Consider the following 20,634-nt stretch of genomic DNA (forward strand, 5'->3'; position numbering starts at 1 on the left):
AAAAAGGAAGGAAATGCTGACATATACTACAATATAGATGAAACTTGAGGACAATATGCCAAGTGAAATGAACCAGTCATAAGAAGACAGATACTGTATGATTCTATCTAAATGAAGTGCTCAGAATAGTTAAACTTGCAAAGACAGAAAGCATAATGGTGGTTGCCAGGGGCTGGGATATCCCTTAAACCCTGGCTCCTTCTGATCCTCTGAGATATGGAGTTTCAGTTTTACAAGATGAAAAGAATTCTGGTGATGGATGGTAGCGGTGGGTTGCACAACAATGTGAATGTACTTAGTACCATTGAACTGAACACTTAGTTATGCTTATGATGGTAGAAAAAATATTGGGAAAAGTAAAATACTCTGCAGAAGAGGAAAGAGGAATTAATATAATGGCAGATATTCCCCAAATTGCCTTTGATCAACAATTCATCAAGAAAAAGAAGTAGGGAGACCGGGAGGGAAGATGGCGGCGTAGGAGGACGCTGGGCTCACCGCGCGTCCTGCTGATCACTTAGATTCCACCTACACCTGCCTAAAGAACCCAGAAAACCGCCAGAGGAGTAGCAGAACGGAGTCTCCGGGGCCAAGTGCAGACAAGAGGCCCACGGAAGAGGGTAGGAAGGGCGGCGAGGCGGTGCGCGCTCCACGGACTGGTGGGAGGGAGCCAGGGCGGAGGGGCGGCTTGCCAGCCAAGCAGAGCTCCCGAGTCTGGCTGGCAAAAGCGGAGGGGCCGGACGGACTGTGTTCCGACAGCAAGCGCGACTTAGCGTCTGGGAGGTCATAAGTTAACAGCTCTGCTCAGAAAGCGGGAAGGCTGGAGGACAAAGAGAGGGAGAGCTGCTGAGCCCCCGGAAGGCAGAGCTCAGCTTGGCGGGGAACAAAGGCGCTCGCCAGCGCCATCTCCCTCGCCCATCCCCCAGCCAAAATCCCAAAGAAAACCAGTTCCTGCCAGGGAACTTGCTCGCTCTGCGCAAACACCCAACTCTGTGCTTCTGCGGAGCCAAACCTCCGGCAGTGGATCTGACTCCCTCCCGCTGCCACAGGGCCCCTCCTGAAGTGGATCACCTAAGGAGAAGCGAGCTAAGCCTGCCCCTCCTGCCCCCGTGCACCTTGCCTACCCACCCCAGCTAATACGCCAGATCCCCAGCACCACAAGCCTGGCAGTGTGCAAGTAGCCCAGACGGGCCACGCCACCCCACAGTGAATCCCGCCCCTAGAGAGGGGAAGAGAAGGCACACACCAGTCTGACTGTGGCCCCAGCGGTGGGCTGGGGGCAGACATCAGGTCGGACTGCGGCCCCGCCCACCAACTCCAGTTATACACCACAGCACAGGGGAAGTGCCCTGCAGGTCCCCACCACTCCAGGGACTATCCAAAATGACCAAACGGAAGAATTCCCCTCAGAAGAATCTCCAGGAAATAACAACAGCTAATGAACTGATCAAAAAGGATTTAAATAATATAACAGAAAGTGAATTTAGAATAATAGTCATAAAATTAATCGCTGGGCTTGAAAACAGTATACAGGACAGCAGAGAATCTCTTGCCACAGAGATCAAGGGACTAAGGAACAGTCACGAGGAGCTGAAAAGCGCTTTAAACGAAATGCAAAACAAAATGGAAACGACGACAGCTCGGATTGAAGAGGCAGAGGAGAGAATAGGTGAATTAGAAGATAAAGTTATGGAAAAAGAGGAAGCTGAGAGAAAGAGAGATTAAAAAATCCAGGAGTATGAGGGAAAAATTAGAGAACTGAGTGATACACTAAAAAGAAATAATATACGCATAATTGGTATCCCAGAGGAGGAAGAGAGAGGGAAAGGTGCTGAAGGGGTACTTGAAGAAATTATAGCTGAGAACTTCCCTGAACTGGGGAAGGAAAAAGGCATTGAAATCCAAGAGGCACAGAGAACTCCCTTCAGACGTAACTTGAATCGATCTTCTGCACGACATATCATAGTGAAACTGGCAAAATACAAGGATAAAGAGAAAATTCTGAAAGCAGCAAGGGATAAACGTGCCCTCACATATAAAGGGAGACCTATAAGACTCGTGACTGATCTCTCCTTTGAAACTTGGCAGGCCAGAAAGGCTTGGCACGATATCTTCAGTGTGCTAAACAGAAAAAATATGCAGCCGAGAATCCTTTATCCAGCAAGTCTGTCATTTAGAATAGAAGGAGAGATAAAGGTCTTCCCAAACAAACAAAAACTGAAGGAATTTGTCACCACTAAACCAGCCCTACAAGAGATCCTAAGGGGGATCCTGTGAGACAAAGTACCAGAGACATCACTACAAGCATAAAACATACAGACATCACAATGACTCTAAACCCGTATCTTTCTATAATAACACTGAATGTAAATGGATTAAATGCGCCAACCAAAAGACATAGGGTATCAGAATGGATAAAAAAACAAGACCCATCTATTTGCTGTCTACAAGAGACTCATTTTAGATCTGAGGACACCTTTAGATTGAGAGTGAGGGGATGGAGAACTATTTATCATGCTACTGGAAGCCAAAAGAAAGCTGGAGTAGCCATACTTATATCAGACAAACTAGACTTTCAATTAAAGGCTGTAACAAGAGATGAAGAAGGGCATTATATAATAATTACAGGGTCTATCCATCAGGAAGAGCTAACAATTATAAATGTCTATGCGCCGAATACCGGAGCCCCCAGATATATAAAACAATTACTCATAAACATAAGCAACCTTATTGATAAGAATGTGGTCATTGCAGGGGACTTTAACACCCCACTTACAGAAATGGATAGATCATCTAGACACACAGTCAATAAAGAAACAAGGGCCCTGAATGATACATTGGATCAGATGGACTTGACAGATATATTTAGAACTCTGCATCCCAAAGCAACAGAATATACTTTCTTCTCGAGTGCACATGGAACATTCTCCAAGATAGATCATATACTGGGTCACAAAACAGCCCTTCATAAATTTACAAGAATTGAAATTATACCATGCATACTTTCAGACCACAATGCTATGAAGCTTGAAATCAACCACAGGAAAAAGTCTGGAAAACCTCCAAAAGCATGGAGGTTAAAGAACACCCTACTAACGAATGAGTGGGTCAACCAGGCAATTAGAGAAGAAATTAAAAAATATATGGAAACAAACGAAAATGAAAATACAACAATCCAAATGCTTTGGGATGCAGCGAAGGCAGTCCTGAGAGGAAACTACATTGCAATCCAGGCCTATCTCAAGAAACAAGAAAAATCCCAAATACAAAATCTAACAGCACACCTAAAGGAAATAGAAGCAGAACAGCAAAGGCAGCCTAAACCCAGCAGAAGAAGAGAAATAATAAAGATCAGAGCAGAAATAAACAATATAGAATCTAAAAAAACGGTAGAGCAGATCAATGAAACCAAGAGTTGGTTTTTTGAGAGAATAAACAAAATTGACAAACCTCTAGCCAGGCTTCTCAAAAAGAAAAGGGAGATGACCCAAATAGATAAAATCATGAATGAAAATGGAATTATTACTACCAATCCCTCAGAGATACAAACAATTATCAGGGAATACTATGAAAAATTATATGCCAACAAATTGGACAACCTGGAAGAAATGGACAAATTCCTAAACACCCACACTCTTCCAAAACTCAATCAGGAGGAAATAGAAAGCTTGAACAGACCCATAACCAGCGAAGAAATTGAATCGGTTATCAAAAATCTCCCAACAAATAAGAGTCCAGGACCAGATGGCTTCCCAGGGGAGTTCTACCAGACGTTTAAAGCAGAGATAATACCTATCCTTCTCAAGCTATTCCAAGAAATAGAAAGGGAAGGAAAACTTCCCGACTCATTCTATGAAGCCAGTATTACTTTGATTCCTAAACCAGACAGAGACCCAGTAAAAAAAGAGAACTACAGGCCAATGTCTCTGATGAATATGGATGCAAAAATTCTCAATAAGATACTAGCAAATCGAATTCAACAGCATATAAAAAGAATTATTCACCATGATCAAGTGGGATTCATTCCTGGGATGCAGGGCTGGTTCAACATTCGCAAATCGATCAACGTGATACATCACATTAACAAAAAAAAAGAGAAGAACCATATGATCCTGTCAATCGATGCAGAAAAGGCCTTTGACAAAATCCAGCACCCTTTCTTAATAAAGACCCTTGAGAAAGTCGGGATAGAAGGAACATACTTAAAGATCATAAAAGCCATTTATGAAAAGCCCACAGCTAACATCATCCTCAACGGGGAAAAACTGAGAGCTTTTTCCCTGAGATCAGGAACACGACAGGGATGCCCACTCTCACCGCTGTTGTTTAACATAGTGCTGGAAGTTCTAGCATCAGCAATCAGACAACAAAAGGAAATCAAAGGCATCAAAATTGGCAAAGATGAAGTCAAACTTTCGCTTTTTGCAGATGACATGATATTATACATGGAAAATCCGATAGACTCCACCAAAAGTCTGCTAGAACTGATACATGAATTCAGCAAAGTTGCAGGATACAAAATCAATGTACAGAAATCAGTTGCATTCTTATACACTAACAATGAAGCAACAGAAAGACAAATAAAGAAACTGATCCCATTCACAATTGCACCAAGAAGCATAAAATACCTAGGAATAAACCTAACCAAAGATGTAAAAGATCTGTATGCTGAAAACTATAGAAGGCTTATGAAGGTAATTGAAGAAGATATAAAAAAATGGAAAGACATTCCCTGCTCATGGATTGGAAGAATAAATATTGTCAAAATGTCAATACTACCCAAAGCTATCTACACATTCAATGCAATCCCAATCAAAATTGCACCAGCATTCTTCTCGAAACTAGAACAAGCCATCCCAAAATTCATATGGAACCACAAAAGGCCCCGAATAGCCAAAGTAATTTTGAGGAAGAAGACCAAAGCAGGAGGCATCACAATCCCAGACTTTAGCCTCTACTACAAAGCTGTCATCATCAAGACAGCATGGTATTGGCACAAAAACAGACACATAGACCAATGGAATAGAATAGAAACCCCAGAACTAGACCCACAAACTTATGGCCAACTCATCTTTGACAAAGCAGGAAAGAACATCCAATGGAAAAAAGACAGTCTCTTTAACAAATGGTGCTGGGAGAACTGGACAGCAACATGCAGAAGGTTGAAACTAGACCACTTTCTCACACCATTCACAAAAATAAACTCAAAATGGATAAAGGACCTGAATGTGAGACAGGAAACCATCAAAACCTTAGAGGAGAAAGCAGGAAAAGACCTCTCTGACCTCAGCCGTAGCAATCTCTTACTCGGCACATCCCCAAAGGCAAGGGAATTAAAAGCAAAAGTGAATTACTGGGACCTTATGAAGATAAAAAGCTTCTGCACAGCAAAGGAAACAACCAACAAAACTAAAAGGCAACCAACGGAATGGGAAAAGATATTTGCAAATGACATATCGGACAAAGGGCTAGTATCCAAAATCTATAAAGAGCTCACCAAACTCCACACCCGAAAAACAAATAACCCAGTGAAGAAATGGGCAGAAAACATGAATAGACACTTCTCTAAAGAAGACATCCGGATGGCCAACAGGCACATGAAAAGATGTTCAACGTCGCTCCTTATCAGGGAAATACAAATCAAAACCACACTCAGATACCACCTCACGCCAGTCAGAGTGGCCAAAATGAACAAATCAGGAGACTATAGATGCTGGAGAGGATGTGGAGAAACAGGAACCCTCTTGCACTGTTGGTGGGAATGCAGATTGGTGCAGCCGCTCTGGAAAGCAGTGTGGAGGTTCCTCAGAAAATTAAAAATAGACCTACCCTATGACCCAGCAATAGCACTGCTAGGAATTTATCCAAGGGATACAGGAGTACTGATGCATAGGGGCACTTGTACCCCAATGTTTATAGCAGCACTCTCAACAATAGCCAAATTATGGAAAGAGCCTAAATGTCCATCAACTGATGAATGGATAAAGAAATTGTGGTTTATATACACAATGGAATACTATGTGGCAATGAGAAAAAATGAAATATGGCCTTTCGTAGCAACGTGGATGGAACTGGAGAGTGTGATGCTAAGTGAAATAAGCCATACAGAGAAAGACAGATACCATATGGTTTCACTCTTATGTGGATCATGAGAAACGTAACAGAAACCCATGGGGGAGAGGAAGGAAAAAAAAAAAAAAAAAAAAAGAGGTTAGAGTGGGAGAGAGCCAAAGCATAAGAGACTGTTAAAAACTGAGAACAAACTGAGGGTTGATGGGGGGTGGGAGGGAGGGCAGGGTGGGTGATGGGTATTGAGGAGGGCACCTTTTGGGATGAGCACTGGGTGTTGTATGGAAACCAATTTGACAGTAAATTTCATATATTAAAAAATAAAAAATAAAAAAAAAATAAAAAAAAAAAAAGAAAAAGAAGTAGGGCCGTGTTTGGCTGGCTCAGTCCTCATAGCATCAGACAATCTAGGGGTTGTAAGTTCCAGCTCCATGTTGGGTGTAGAGATTACCTACAAATAATTTTTTTTACATGTTTATTTTATTTTTGAAAGAGAGAGAGAGTGTGAAAGTGGGGGAGAGGCAGAGAAGAGGAAGACAGGATCAGAAGCAGACTCCTTGCTGGCAGCAGAGAACCTGGTGTGGGACTCAAACCCACGAACCATGAGATGACCTAAGCTGAAGTCAGACATTTAACCAGCTGAGCCACCCAGGTGTCCAAAAATAAAATCTTAAAGGAAAAAAAAAAACAACAACTAGGCACTAAAATTGGCACAAATGGATGAAATGTACAGAAAGAATATCAGAACAGATAAATTAGAGGCACCTTAAAGAGGATGTTTAAAATATTATTCTAATAACAGTGATCAAGTATAATTTTTATATTTTTTATAAACATAGGTATATTTACTTCAGTGTGTCCAGTTTAAGCAATACTATAATTGTAATGTTTCACTTACCCTTGTGATATGCATTTAATTAATTAATTAATGCATTAATTAATAATATGCATGTAGCATCTATGAATAGAATAACAAAGGAGGTCATTGGAAGTCACAGCTGCCAATGACTTATTGTAATAATGAAATCATCCTTTTGTTTTTTTTAGATTTGCTGGAGGCTTCTAAAGAAAGAAGCTTCCTCATTTTTTTTAATGTTTATTTATTTTTGAGAGAGAGAAAGTGCGCATGAACGAGCAGGGGAGGGGAAGAAGAGAGGGGGACAGAGGATCAGGAGCTGCCTCTGTGCTGACAGCAGAGAGCCGGATGTGAGGCTCGAACTCACAAACTGCAAGATCATGACCTGAACTGAAGTCAGATGCTTAACTGACTGAGCCACCCAGGTGCCCCCTCATTAAAAAAAAAAAAGGTTTATTTATTTTTTTTGGGGGGTGACCCCCCTAGGTATCCATTGGCTTAAACTTTTTTTAACTGTTCTTACTAAAAATGAAATATTGCTGTGGGTGAGAGAAAAGGGAATATATAGGAATGCTGTACTTTTTGCTATTTTTTTCTGTAAATCTAAAAACTGCTTTAAAATATAAAGTCTAATAGGGTGCCTGGATGGCTCAGTTGATTAAGCGTCTGACTTTAGCTCAGGTCATGATCTCACAATTCCTGAATTTGAGCCCCACATCAATCTCTACACTGACAGATCAGAGCCTGGAGCCTGCTTCAGATTCTGTGTCTCCCTCTCTCTCTCTCTGCCCCTCCCCAGGTCATGCTCTGTCTCTTTCTCTCTCTCAAGAATAAACATTAAAAAATAAAAATAATTTTTTTTTAAAATATAGAGTCTAAATGGGACACCTGGGTGGCTCAATTGGTTAAGCCTCTGAATCTTGATTTCATCTCTGGTCATGATCTCTCGATTTGTGAGTTCGAGCCCCACACTGGGCTCTCTGCTGTCAGCTCAGAGCCTACTTTGGATCCTCTGTCTCCCTCTCTCTCTGCTCCTCCCCCACTTATGTGTGTGCCCTCGCTCTCTGTCTCAATAATATAAAGTAAAAAAACTTCATAAAATAATTTAAAAAATCTAATATTAAGTTTAATTAAAGAAATTTTTGGGGCGCCCGGGGGGCTCAGTCGGTTGAGCGTCCGACTTCGGCTCAGGTCATGATCTCGCAGTCCATGAGTTCGAGCCCCGCATTGGGCTCTGTGCTGATGGCTCAGAGCCTGGAACCTGCTTCGGATTCCGTATCTCCCTCTCTCTCTAACCCTCCCCCGCTCATGCTCTGTCTCTCTCTCTCTGTCAAAAATAAATAAAACATTAAAAAAAATAAAAAAAGAAATTTTTAATGAAATAACCCTTTATTTTATTTTTTTTTTTTTTATTTATTTTTGGGACAGAGAGAGACAGAGCATGAACGGGGGAGGGTCAGAGAGAGAGGGAGACACAGAATCGGAAACAGGCTCCAGGCTCCGAGCCATCAGCCCAGAGCCCGACGCGGGGCTCGAACTCACGGACCGCGAGATCGTGACCTGGCTGAAGTCAGACGCTTAACCGACTGCGCCACCCAGGCGCCCCTGAAATAACCCTTTAAAAATATTTTTAGCTTTATAACCCTATGAAAATTTTATGGCAGTTTGAGCCTTGTTGCATTGCCTTTCCTAAGAAAAATATAAAACTGCATGGGAGAAGATTATAATTGAAGAGATCTTGCAATTTAACGAAAGCAGTTCATATTCGTTAGAGACTGTGTTCTTGCTAAATCTTCAATATGCAAAAGCATTCTAATTTACTTTATTCAATAGAATTCATGATGTGTAAATTAGTAATGCAAATCAAATCATGATTTAAATCTATTTGTTGATCATTTCAAAAAAGATTAAATTGAAATTTAGAATACATTTAAATATTTGTTACTGCAGTATTGAAATTCCAAGAAGATAATTCTAAATATTTTATTAAATTTCTTAAACCTTTAATCCTCACTCCAATATTTCTTATATATTTACAATAACTCTCTGAAATGATCATTTTCCATTAACATTAACAGTAGAAGAAAAGAAAATCTTTCCTTAACATATTTTATGTGGCTTATCCTAAGGGAGATCTGTCTATCTGTTATCTATCTATCTGTCTGTCTGTCTATCTATCTATCTACCTACCTATCTATCCATCCTATCTATCATCTATCTGTTTATACACAATAAAATAGAAATATAGAATCAATCATGAAAGAAGGTAAAAAGTGATCATAATAGTGATGGACTTAGTGTGATTGATCATTTGATTTGCCTTTTAACTTCTTGGAAGCCAGTAGCAAACCAAAACAGGACCAAACTAAGTCAGGTTTCATAACTTTTAGATAGGAAGAAGCATACCTGTTCCTTAAGACATACACATCGTTCTTTCAGGTTTTAAATTCTTATAGCAATTTCTGACAATAGACACAAAGATAAAACGAATTCACTGAGCAATGAAATGGTCTGGTTTTGCTTAATAACAAACAAGACCAAATTTTACATCACTATGTGTTATAATAATTTTGGTAAAAGCTGGGAATATAATATTAAAACTCAAATTAGCATTGGTGATTTTACAAGGGGCTAAGTAATTTAGTTCAAGTGTTGCTTCTCAGGATGTAATTTAATCCAAGGAAAAAACATTACCATAGATGATTTCTCAAGAACTCTTCTCTCAACTAAGCTTTTGATATGAGTTCACCAGCAGAAAATTCAAATATAAAATCTGAGGAGCCCCCAGGAATGCAGGTATTCTGCAGCTGATGATGGGTTCTAATTGCAAGTGGGCATGGTAGAATAGAAGACCTTCAAATCTGCATATAAGTAGGTCATATGACTAGGTATCAGAGGACAAAACCAGTGATTTTCCTTTTCCTTAAAAAGTACATTTGAATAGCTCTAACACTTGAATAGCTAGTCACCTGCTATCTCAGTGTTCCACACCAGAACACCCACAACGATCATTTTGGCCTGAAAAAAACTTCAAAACAACTATAGACAACCTGCAATAACATCTCATGGAGGGGCTTCTGGGTGGCTCAGTTGGTTAGGCCTCTGACTTCAGCTCAGGTCATGATCTTGAAGTTCACAGGTTTGGGCCCTGTGCTGACACCCTGGTGCCTGGAGCCTGCTTTGGATTCTGTGTCTCCCTCTCTGTCTGCCCCTCCCCTGCTCATGCTCCGTCTCTGTCTTTTTCCTCTCTATCTCAAAAAGTGAATAAAACATTAAAAAAATTTAATAATGTCTCGTGGAGAACAAAACTGTGAGAGGTAGAGCTCAAAAATATCTCAGTTTTATTAGGTATCTGTGTTATGTGGAATTCTTGTAACTTTTGAGACACTCCTATGTAGATTAGTCATTTAATCTCTACAACAATCTTGTGTTATTGTTATCTTTATTTTATAAATAACTGAACTAAGGCACAGACCCATTATATAAACTAATACTTATCCCTAGAAGGGCTTAACATTGCTCTTTGTGTACATATAATTATGTATATGTTGCAAATATCTGTGTATTTAAGGCATATCTTCATTCTCAATTATTTTTTGAAGTTTATTTATTTTTGAGAGAGAGGGAGAGTGCGAGCGAACATGAGTAGGGGAGGGGCAGAGAGAGAGAGGGAGAGAGAATCCCAAGTGGGGCTCAGACCATGAACCATGAGGTCATAATCCAAGCTGAAATGAAGAGTCAGACGCTTAACCAACTGAGCCACCTAGGTGACCCTCAATTATATTTCTAAATTCCCAATAAAGAGACATTTTCTTTCATTTCTCTTTTTAATCCTCAATAACATATAGAGAATGTGTCTGAGAAACAGCAGATATCTAATTATTTAAGTCAGTTGAGGAATAAGAGATTAATCATTATGGTGATAAGCTAGTTATAATATTTTTCTCTTAATGTGGCTATAGAGTTTATGGTTTACTAACAAGCTCATACATTTTTAAAAATTTCTGTGCATTCAGATGGATAATAAAGAAGCAGCTTTGGCTAATCAAAGACAAATTAGTCACTTACTTGCTCAGACATTGAAAGTAAAAGAGATATTGCAAAACAGAATAAAGGTCAAGCTATAAGCATAGTTTAGTGAATCCTCGATGCACAATGATAAGTGAAGCCTGCAGTGGATGAATTCATCTATGTGTAATGGCAGAGAACAGAAGAACTTAGAACTGGGCTTAGGAGATCCATCATTTTGTGTTCTGGTCAAGGAGAAGTTCCACAAAGAAGACTTACAAGGAGCCTCTGGAAGAATGTTGTGTCATGGAATCCAACAGAAGAGGTTTCAAAAAAGAGGAAGTGCCAGCTTTGCCCGATGCTGAGAAGCCAAGGAAGATGACAGAAAAACAGCTGACTAATTTAGTTTTATGGGTTAACTCTTGGCCTTAGCAAGAATAGTGGAGTAATTTGGGAGAATCCATTCTGAAGAAGGTTGAAGATAAACAAAGGAGGTGAGGAAGTGAGTCAGCAAGAGCAGATATTCCTAAAGATGTGATGAGGAAAAGAAAGGGAGGGGTGGAGAGAAGGTTTTGTATTTGACTTTGCAGGTGAAGATTAAACACTGACAACGTAATCCTCAATAGGGTGCTCCAGTATGACTGAAAAGTCAGCCTTTATTCTAGAGTTACAGTAATCATGCAGAGCTTGCTCAGATCCTTGCTGCTTGATAAAATATTATTGTGTTCTTGCAACAAGGGAGTTCTCAAAGGTACCATGGTTCAAACAGAGGGTAGCAGAAACTGCTATTTCCTCCCAATATCCATTCTTCCGTTAGAATTTCCAGCTGGGCACAGGGCTCCCAAAATGAAGACAATTCCCCATTCTTCCTTGCAATTGTATGTGGCCAGGAGAGTAAGTTCTAATCAATGGATACAAATAACAGTATCCTGTAACAGCTTCAGAGACCCTTCCTTAAGAAATGTCTTACATGCCCTTTGACCCACTGTGTCTTTTTCCTTCTTCTTGCTGGAGCTAAAGAGCCATCTTGGACCATCAGGATAGAGGCCTCAGATGATAGAGTAAAAAACTAGAAGAATCCAAAGTCTGCACTCACTTCACAGAAGAGAGTTCCATGGCATTCCTACACTACTTGTATCTGGATGTTAAAGCAAAAGAAAAATAAGCATCTAGTTCAAGCCTCTGATATTTTGAAGGCTACTAACATCCTTAGTCAACTCTAAATCTAACTATATATAGAAGGACAGCAAGAAAAGCCCAGACTGTAACAGAAATGACAAACCATCATTGAGATGAAAATAGGAGTCATTGAAGAAGATTCTATTTGGGAGAAATAATAGTGTTTATTTGAGACCAGGCATCCTGTCCAGGAGTCCTTGATGTTAAGAAGGAAATGGGCATGGAAATGACTGTAACAGAGAGAAATCCCACATGAGGAAATGTGGTCCTATATTATCCAGTCTCCTTGTATATCACTGGTCAATCACAGCAGACAATTTTGCAAAACCTTACTTCAAGAGGAAATATGAGGCAGATGATGATTCCCTTTTCCTACTTAATGCATACTTACATACTTTGTTAAAACCTATTTAACTGTGTATATATATTTTAACCTGTTTAACTGTACATATATATCTCTAATCTGCTTAACTATATATATATACACACACATTATATGTATGTATGTATGTGTATATATATATATATGCATGTGTATATATATATATATATATATATGCATGTGTATATATATATATATATATGCATGTGTATATATATATATATATATATATATATATATGCATGTGTATATATATATATATATATATATATATATATATATATAGAGTTTAATTTGTGTTGTAAAAGTCTGAGTCCATAATTCTACTGTTTACAAAAAACTTTTTTAATGTTTATTTATTTTTGAGAGAGAGAGGGCGAGAGAGACAGAGAGCAAGTGGGGGAGGGGCAGACAGAGAGGGAAAGACAGAATCCAAAGCAGGCTCCAGGCTCTGAGCTGTCAGCACAGAGCCGGATGCAGGGCTCAAACCCATGAACTGCGAGATCACGACCTGAACCAAAGATGCAAGCCTAACTGACTGAACCACCCAGGCACCCCTGCGTTGTTTTTTTTTTTTTAAATAGTAAGGCACATTGCAAAGTGTGCAGAAAAGATTCTTCTGGTTATTACTATTTCTTTTTCTTGATTTGAAGAAGTCAAAGAAATTTTATATAAAAAATTCACTTTTGAACTAACTACTCAATCTGTTACCAAAAAAAAAAAAAAAAAGCCTGACAGAAACATCATTATCTCTCATCATAAAGGACAGGATTTCTGTTCCATTTATGTGTTTTGTTTTTTTTTTATCAAGGAATCACTATTATAAAATTACATACAATGGGCATGAAGTTTATTCTACAACGCCAGGATAAAAGAAATATCACATTCCCATATTTCTTAAATAAAATGTAATCTGTTCTGAGGTTGGAGGGAAAATTCAACCAATCATTTTTGAAACTCCCTTTCCTGTTTTGGGGAGGTCCTGCACTAATCCTGGACTTCAGTATTGTCAAAACAGTGTGGTTGTGCTATTCTAGGTTCTCCATTGCTTAGCCCTCTTTGCCATTGCTCTCTTGCTTGCAAGATGCTGCTATACAGCCCTGGAGCCTGACTCTTGGGCACGAAATGTCAGGCAGGCTCAGAGATGCATGTCACAGGAAATTTCCCACTGACTTCAGGGTGTGCTTCTCCTTGCCACATTCTGAGAGGGTCACTACAGGCCCTCAGGACGTGGTCTCTGCCACCCAGTGGTGGGTTACTTGTCTTATTTCCCGCTGAAGAAAGCTCGAGTTTTCCCAATGTTTGCAAATGTGATCTCTTTTCTCAAATGTACATAGAGAAGATGATAACCCTAGTTCAATTTTTCTCCTAATTATGGCACAGGATTAAACTTATGTAACTCAGAAAGCACATTAACATTTCTTTTGAGCTTATTCTTAAATATTATTCAAGCAACTGACAAGGAGAATAATTTCACTTCTCTGATTTGAATTTCAGTTCTCTTTCTGTCTCCAGTTTACATGCTAAGTGGTAGTGGAATTGGATCATCAACAGTTGTTTCTTCTCTCTTTCGATTGCCTGAAATTGTTAACTCAATCTGAACACATTTCAGCTCTGGTGAGTTTCCTTATGCCAGCTTCTAAATATAAAATTAGTGTGTGTACTAATATGACATGCCTATGTCTTCAAAATTTTTGCAGATGAATTCAGATGTGACTATCCTTATTTATATAAAAGCAACTATTAGTTTTAAAAATCTTTTCTTATTGATTTGTTTTTTGACTTAATAGAAAAAAGTAGAAATCTAACATTAGAATTAAAAAAAATCCTAATCTGATTTAAATTTAATTATGATTCCTTTGACCATTTTAATATTTTTTTGTATTATGATTAAGGCAATAAGTATGACATGTGTTCATTATAGCGTTAAATATTGGGATGAACAATGGTGAAATGCTTAAGTTTGTTTACACAAAAAATCTAGAGAACTGGTGTAGTATCATACATACACATATACATACATACACATATATTTAACTTACATATATTAACCCCCCTCCCCCACCATGAGTCTCCTTTAGAGGATACAAGGGAGGCAACTCATTTTTCTGAAAACAGTCAGTAAAAGGTCAAATATTTAACTTTCCTTTCTATATGAACTATATTCTGGGAAAACTAAACAGCTGTTGAGGGAATTTTTATCTATTGGAATTTAGTTCCAATAATGAATAAAAAAGAAAAAATAGGATGTCACCATTTTGCAAACCCAAATGAAAGAGTGAATCCAAGTGGTGACTATCAATGGTTGCTAACATCATGGAAAGAGGCCAATAAGATATTATGTATCTGTTGGAAGTATATAACACCACTTATGGGACGGCATTGCGAAAACATTAAACCTGTACGAAACCAAACTTCCAGATGTAGCTATGAGCTTACAAGAAACACACAGGCAAGAGGAACATGTTAAAAGACACTGTGGGGAAAGACAAAGTCCAAATCCTGATAATTCCACAGGCCAAAAGACATGTTTTTTTTTCAAAAAATAAGGTGCAAGGAACAAAAGAGAGAGAACATTATTAGAAATCAATCTAAAAATGTTGACTTTAATTGGATTTTGATTCACACAATTTAAAAATTATAAAATTTATGAAATAATTAGAAATATGAACACCAATGCCTAAATATTTGGCATTATTAGAGAATTATTGTTAAATCCTCAGGTGTGAAAATAATATTATTATGTTTTCGCAAAGAGCAATTTTATTGTAGAAATACATATTGAAATATTTATGGATGAAATGATATGACATATTATATATGCTTCAAAATAATATGCATGGGTAAAGGTATACATGAAACAAGTTTGTCCACATTGAAGTTAGATGGTGGTATTGGATATGAGGGAATTCATTGCATTATTATTTCTACTTTGTAAAGTACTCATCTTTTAAATACACAGGCAGAAAAATTTAGAAATGAAAAGATATGATAAATGATTTGCCTCCAAATTATCCAGCTGTGGGGGGAAGGGTAGGGTGGGTGAATGTACATCTTACGAAATAAGATGTGACCATGAGTTGTTGATACTGAAGCTGAGAGGGTTATTGTACTATTCTACTTTTACATGTGATTGACATTTTCCATAATAAAAAAAATTAAAAGCAAAACAAAATTCACTGTTACTCTGAGAAGCAATAGAGGTAAGTATTCATTTACAATGAAATGTATTCACCTGGCATATCATAATAATTATGAGTACTGAGTAATTCAGGTGTGAAGGAAAAACACTTTAGGAAACAATGCTGCCACAGATAGACTCACTGAGGCGCGCAGTATATCATTCAGAATAGCCACCTCCAAATGTGAGGCTTAAAACAAAGTTTATTTACCATGTCAGGCTAAGCTATGCTGCAGTAACAAATCATCCCCAAAATCTCAGTGGTGTATAACTACAAAGTCTATTTCTTATTCTAGAAGTGTTCTGTTCACTGGAATCTCTCAAGCACTCAGACTGATAGAGTAGCCGCAGTATCAAGTCTTGCCTGTTGCTGTGCCCGAGGGACAGCAGGCTCTGGAATATCTTACATTGGTGCGTAAAAAAAATCCAGTGTGCAAAGACACGTGTTACTTCTCATAGTTCACTTGTCTGAATCAGTCACACAGCCCTATTCAACCACAAGGGGGCCCGGAAGTACAATGCCATCGTATGGCCAGAAGAGAGAATTGGAATTATTTGGCAAAGAATTCTGACTTCCTTGCTAAGAGCACCTGGTCATTGTGTTGAAGCTGTATCATATGAGCCCTCCAAATAACTGTACCTGTTGCCACCCCTAAGACAGTCTCCAGACAGAAGTGCCTATCCATCCTTTTGGGTTATTTCCCTGTTAATGACCATACTCATGCAATATATTGTATGCAGTATGCAATGTATTGATTGCATAAGGACTGTAAAGTAACTGGTTGACTCAATTATGAATTTAGCAATACTTCTTAAAAGTGTTCTATTTTCCTTTTGGATTATTAAAGCAATACATTCCCATTGTAAAACACTTAGAAAACATAAAAAACTAGAAAGAGGGAAATCACCCATAATTTCACCTTCCAAAGATAATCACAGTTAATATTTTAGTGGATTTCCTTCCAAACTTTTTCTATGCATTTTAAAAATTAGTTCTCATGGTTACCAAAACTATAGCCATTTCTTCATTAGTGACATTGCTTCAGGTAGCTGATCTAAGTGGCCCTTAAGTAGATAATTTAAAACAAAATTAGCTCTTTTCCTTGTAACATGGGTGTTCTAACATGGTTAGATAGCATTAAATACTAATGATTAACAGTTCCATGTCACTTTCTGTGTTTGGGAGCAATGAACTCCTAGTTCTAAAATTGCTTGTTAGTATAACACCAGCCATGAAACAAATGAATAATTGTAATTGTTATCTTCATTTGCTTCTGGATTTTCTCCACCCAGACTACCTATGAAAAGGGAACAGCTTTGCAAGTTCATGTTACTGTGGAATTTAAGCCTCTTAAGATAATCAAGATTCTGACAACCTTCAAAATAATGAAAACTGTTTATGGTCCAAGTAAGAACTAGTTCAAGTCTAAAGAATAAGTTGGCCACATATGTTACAATTGGGACGATTTCCTCAAGTCATAACTATTTAGTAATAAATTGGGATCTTTAGAGGTTAAATAATACATGGGAGTTTTTCAATAATTATTACTCAAACTTTGCAAGGTCTCTTTTTCATTAATATTTTATTTGACATTGCATTCAATGTGCAGATTTCTTCTTCATTTCTATCAGCAAAGGAAATCATAGGAAATTTAATTGACAAGCTCCACAAACATCTTGTTATTTTATGATATTGCAGCAACCTCTCAACTATTAATGTTTGTAAGTAAAAGAATGACACAGTGGATTGTGAAATTCTTAGGGCAAATTTCATGAATTCCCCATCTTTGTGATCCTTACAACTCCAAACCAAGTATAATGAACCACACAGAGGAAATGCCCATAAACAAATAAATGTGATACAAAGTACAATTGCATTTGTATGAGAAAGGTATTCCAGTTTGGGGAGCTTTTTCACTTCCCTTATTATTATTTCATATAAATGTTTGTATTCTGGAATATCTCCTTATAATTTCCAGAAAGGAGATTATTAATTTAGGTCATGCGAAAATTTGTTATGATTTGACAAATAACTTTCCAAAATCTTTGTCCTAATTTAGATCCCCAACAGGATGAGTGTTCATTTCACTCTACCCTCACCAATGGAGTTAATTCGCATTTTAAACAAATTGGCTAATTAGATCCACTGGAAATATCTCATTTGTCTTCATTTCATTATTAATGAGTTTGAATATTAGTAAAACATGTACTAGGCACTTATGAATTTATTTTGTGAATTGACCATTCATGTATACAGTTTTCCTATTGATCTGTAAGGTCTTAGTGTTTCTTTTTTTTTTTTTTTTTAATTTTTTTTTTAACGTTTTATTTACTTTTGAGACAGAGACAGAGCATGAAGGGGGGAGGGGCAGAGAGAGAGGGAGACACAGAATCGGAAGCAGGCTCCAGGCTCTGAGCCATCACCCCAGAGCCCGATGCGGGGCTCGAACTCACGGACCGCGAGATAGTGACCTGAGCTGAGGTCGGACACCCAACCGACTGAGCCACCCAGGCGCCCCAAGGTCTTAGTGTTTCTATTTCTATTCTTTGTCCTCACACTATATAGATATAGATATATAGATATAGATATGTGTTATACTATATGAATATTTCTATATAAATATTTCTATCCCAAACACTTGTATCCACGAGTTTCTGCTATTAGATGGTGGTTCCATAAGGGCAATGACCCTTTTATCTGTAAACAACATTTAACGCATAGTAGAGAAATATGCATACAGTACTTTGTAGAACTACTTAGGATTAAGTGAGATAATATAAGCAAAGCATTTAATGCAACGTTTGTCACATGGTAGATGCTAAATAAATTATCAAAATTATCAAGTATCAAGAAAAGTTTTACTGTTGGACTAAAACAACACAATTTCATTTCAGGTTTAGTAAAATCAGAGAAAGAAAATAGAGATTCAGTACTTTTGAAAGAGCACAACCTATTGTTTGTTGCAAACTGCAGATTTAGAATTTGAACCGATTCTCAAATCTTTCACCATAAATCACATCTGAATGAAATACCCCTAACGTACTACATACAACTCTTGAAATTTTTGAAAGACCAGTATGAATTACCGGTAAAACTTTTTGGCAACAGATGGGATTCTTCTCCCCATACCCATGATCTCCTTTTCCCTCACTTAAATTTATAGGAAACTTGTGGTAAAAATAGTAAAGCTCAACAAGCACAAACGTACATCACATGAGGAGCATTTATTTCTCCAGTTGGTTAGCTTTTGTTCTTAGACGCGGGGAGGCAGCTGTTCTCGTGGTCACTGTTAGAAAAGCAGAACTAAAGCAATGAGAGGGAAGGCCAGCAGCCTTGGGAGCAGGCAGTCAACTGGAGGGCTTGAAGCTGGGGGATAGGTGGGAGCTTTTCAGTTGCCGCCGAGAGAAAAACGGGGGTGGGCAACACCAGCGTTAAGTAAAAAGGCTTTCCGGGAGGACAGCGGAGCGGGGAGCAGGACTGGTTCGCTGCCTGGCAGGCGGGCGTGTCCAGTACAGGCCGGTGCGCTGCGCCGGCTCCGCTGAGGCCGTAGGGTGGGGGCGGGGGAAGCTGCGTATAGGTCATCCAAGGGCAAAGGAAGCCGGACACTGACGCAGGTGGCCTCCCGATTCCGGCTCCCAGACGTCTAGGGGGAAACTCAGTCCCCGTCTAATGCGGGTCTTCAAGCTGCCTCATCACCGCACAACCTTCTCAGGCACTTCCGGTAAGAATCCCGGCACCCTCGGCTCAGACCCCGCAGAGCCTCGCGCAGGCGCCTCCGGACTTGGCGGAGGCCGCGGACTCGCAGGGAGGGAGGGTGGGAGGGAGGGAGTGTGTGTGTGCGTGTGTGTGTGTGTGTGTGTGTGCGCGCGCGCGCGCGCGCGCGGACTCGAAGGAAGGAGGGGAGTGTGTGTGTGCGTGAGTGTGTGCGTGCGTGTGTGTGTGTCGACGGAAAACCTCTTCTGCGCCTGCGCTGTCTGCTCCTCCCCGCCCACCCCGCCTTCCCCCCCCCAAACAGGTCCGGGGGAAAACAAACCCTGAGCCGACGTAGCTCACCCCCGGGACTCCCGGCCGGGGTCGCTCTTCACTCCTCTGCGCCTCGTCGCATCGAGTCCTCAGAGAGCTCCTCAGGGTTGTGGGGGAGGTAAGAGCCCCCCCCAGTAACTGGCCTCTTGGCCTTCCCCTCACCCCTGCTGCACTCGCGGAGGGGGCGGGGTGGCCGCTGGGTCTGCCGACCTGAGTGCCGGGTCTGGCCCTCCTTTTCCTCCAAGGGCCGAATCTAGGCCCCCGACTTGTTCTCTTTCCGAGCTCCTTGAGTTGGCCAGGGAATCACGACCCTCAAACCTCGTGCCCCTTCGGTAGAGCCTGGCCGGCTGGACCAGGCAGGGAGGGCAATCTCGGCGGCTTTTTGCCGGGTCCCACCCACCCGGGCCGTCGGGAGTGCTCGGGGCTGCGGTGGGAGCGGCCCGGGGGGCCGCGGTGGGGGCTGGGAGAAGTGCCCCCAGGGCTGCCTAGCCCACCTTGGGAGGGGCTGTGCCTGCTAGAGGGGACTGTCGTTCCCGCGGAGAGGTAGCCTGTGCGCTGGGAGGACTCCAGCAGAAGAATCTGTCATCGCCGCCTGTGCTCTTTCGCAAACCCCATTCTCGCACCGATGCATTTTCTCATCATTTTAGATCTGAAGGATGCGGTAGTGTTCCTTTCCTCTACCTTTTCTTTGGTACCTCTGAAAAATCCTAAAAGATGGCCTAACTTTGAAACTATTAACTTACTTGTTCTACCGTGATTACAAATTATTCCAGACTGAGTGTTCTTATTAGCTTGACTCGTGTGGAAACCATCCCATATATTTGATAAAGTCATCTTTTTCATTTAACAAAATAAGGCAATTTGTTGGTTGAATTAGGTTCCTTAAATTATTAGAACTTGTTCCTTCTGAATTGGCAAGAGTGCAGTGGTTTGAT

The 20,634-nt window shown here is 39.9% G+C and overlaps 1 protein-coding gene across 5 annotated transcripts in view; it reads left to right on the plus strand.

Moving 5' to 3' along the window:
* Window positions 1-19,254: 19,254 nt before the first annotated feature.
* Window positions 19,255-20,634, plus strand: part of ZFYVE16 (zinc finger FYVE-type containing 16) — a 58,874-nt gene continuing 57,494 nt past the window's right edge. For 2 of the 5 annotated variants that reach the window (XM_042942289.1, XM_042942248.1), the window contains exon 1: window positions 19,589-19,817. Coding sequence is in view for 1 of the 5 variants with exons in the window: in XM_042942278.1 (XP_042798212.1) it covers window positions 19,346-19,397 (52 nt within the window). In the remaining 4 variants the exon portion in view is untranslated. Of the gene's footprint in view, window positions 19,398-19,585; window positions 19,818-20,634 lie in introns of those variants that run through there. The other 3 variants (XM_042942278.1, XM_042942259.1, XM_042942298.1) reach the window with 3 other exon arrangements.

This window comes from Panthera leo, chromosome A1 (assembly GCF_018350215.1).
Source record: "Panthera leo isolate Ple1 chromosome A1, P.leo_Ple1_pat1.1, whole genome shotgun sequence".
Classification (NCBI taxonomy): Eukaryota; Metazoa; Chordata; class Mammalia; order Carnivora; family Felidae; genus Panthera; species Panthera leo.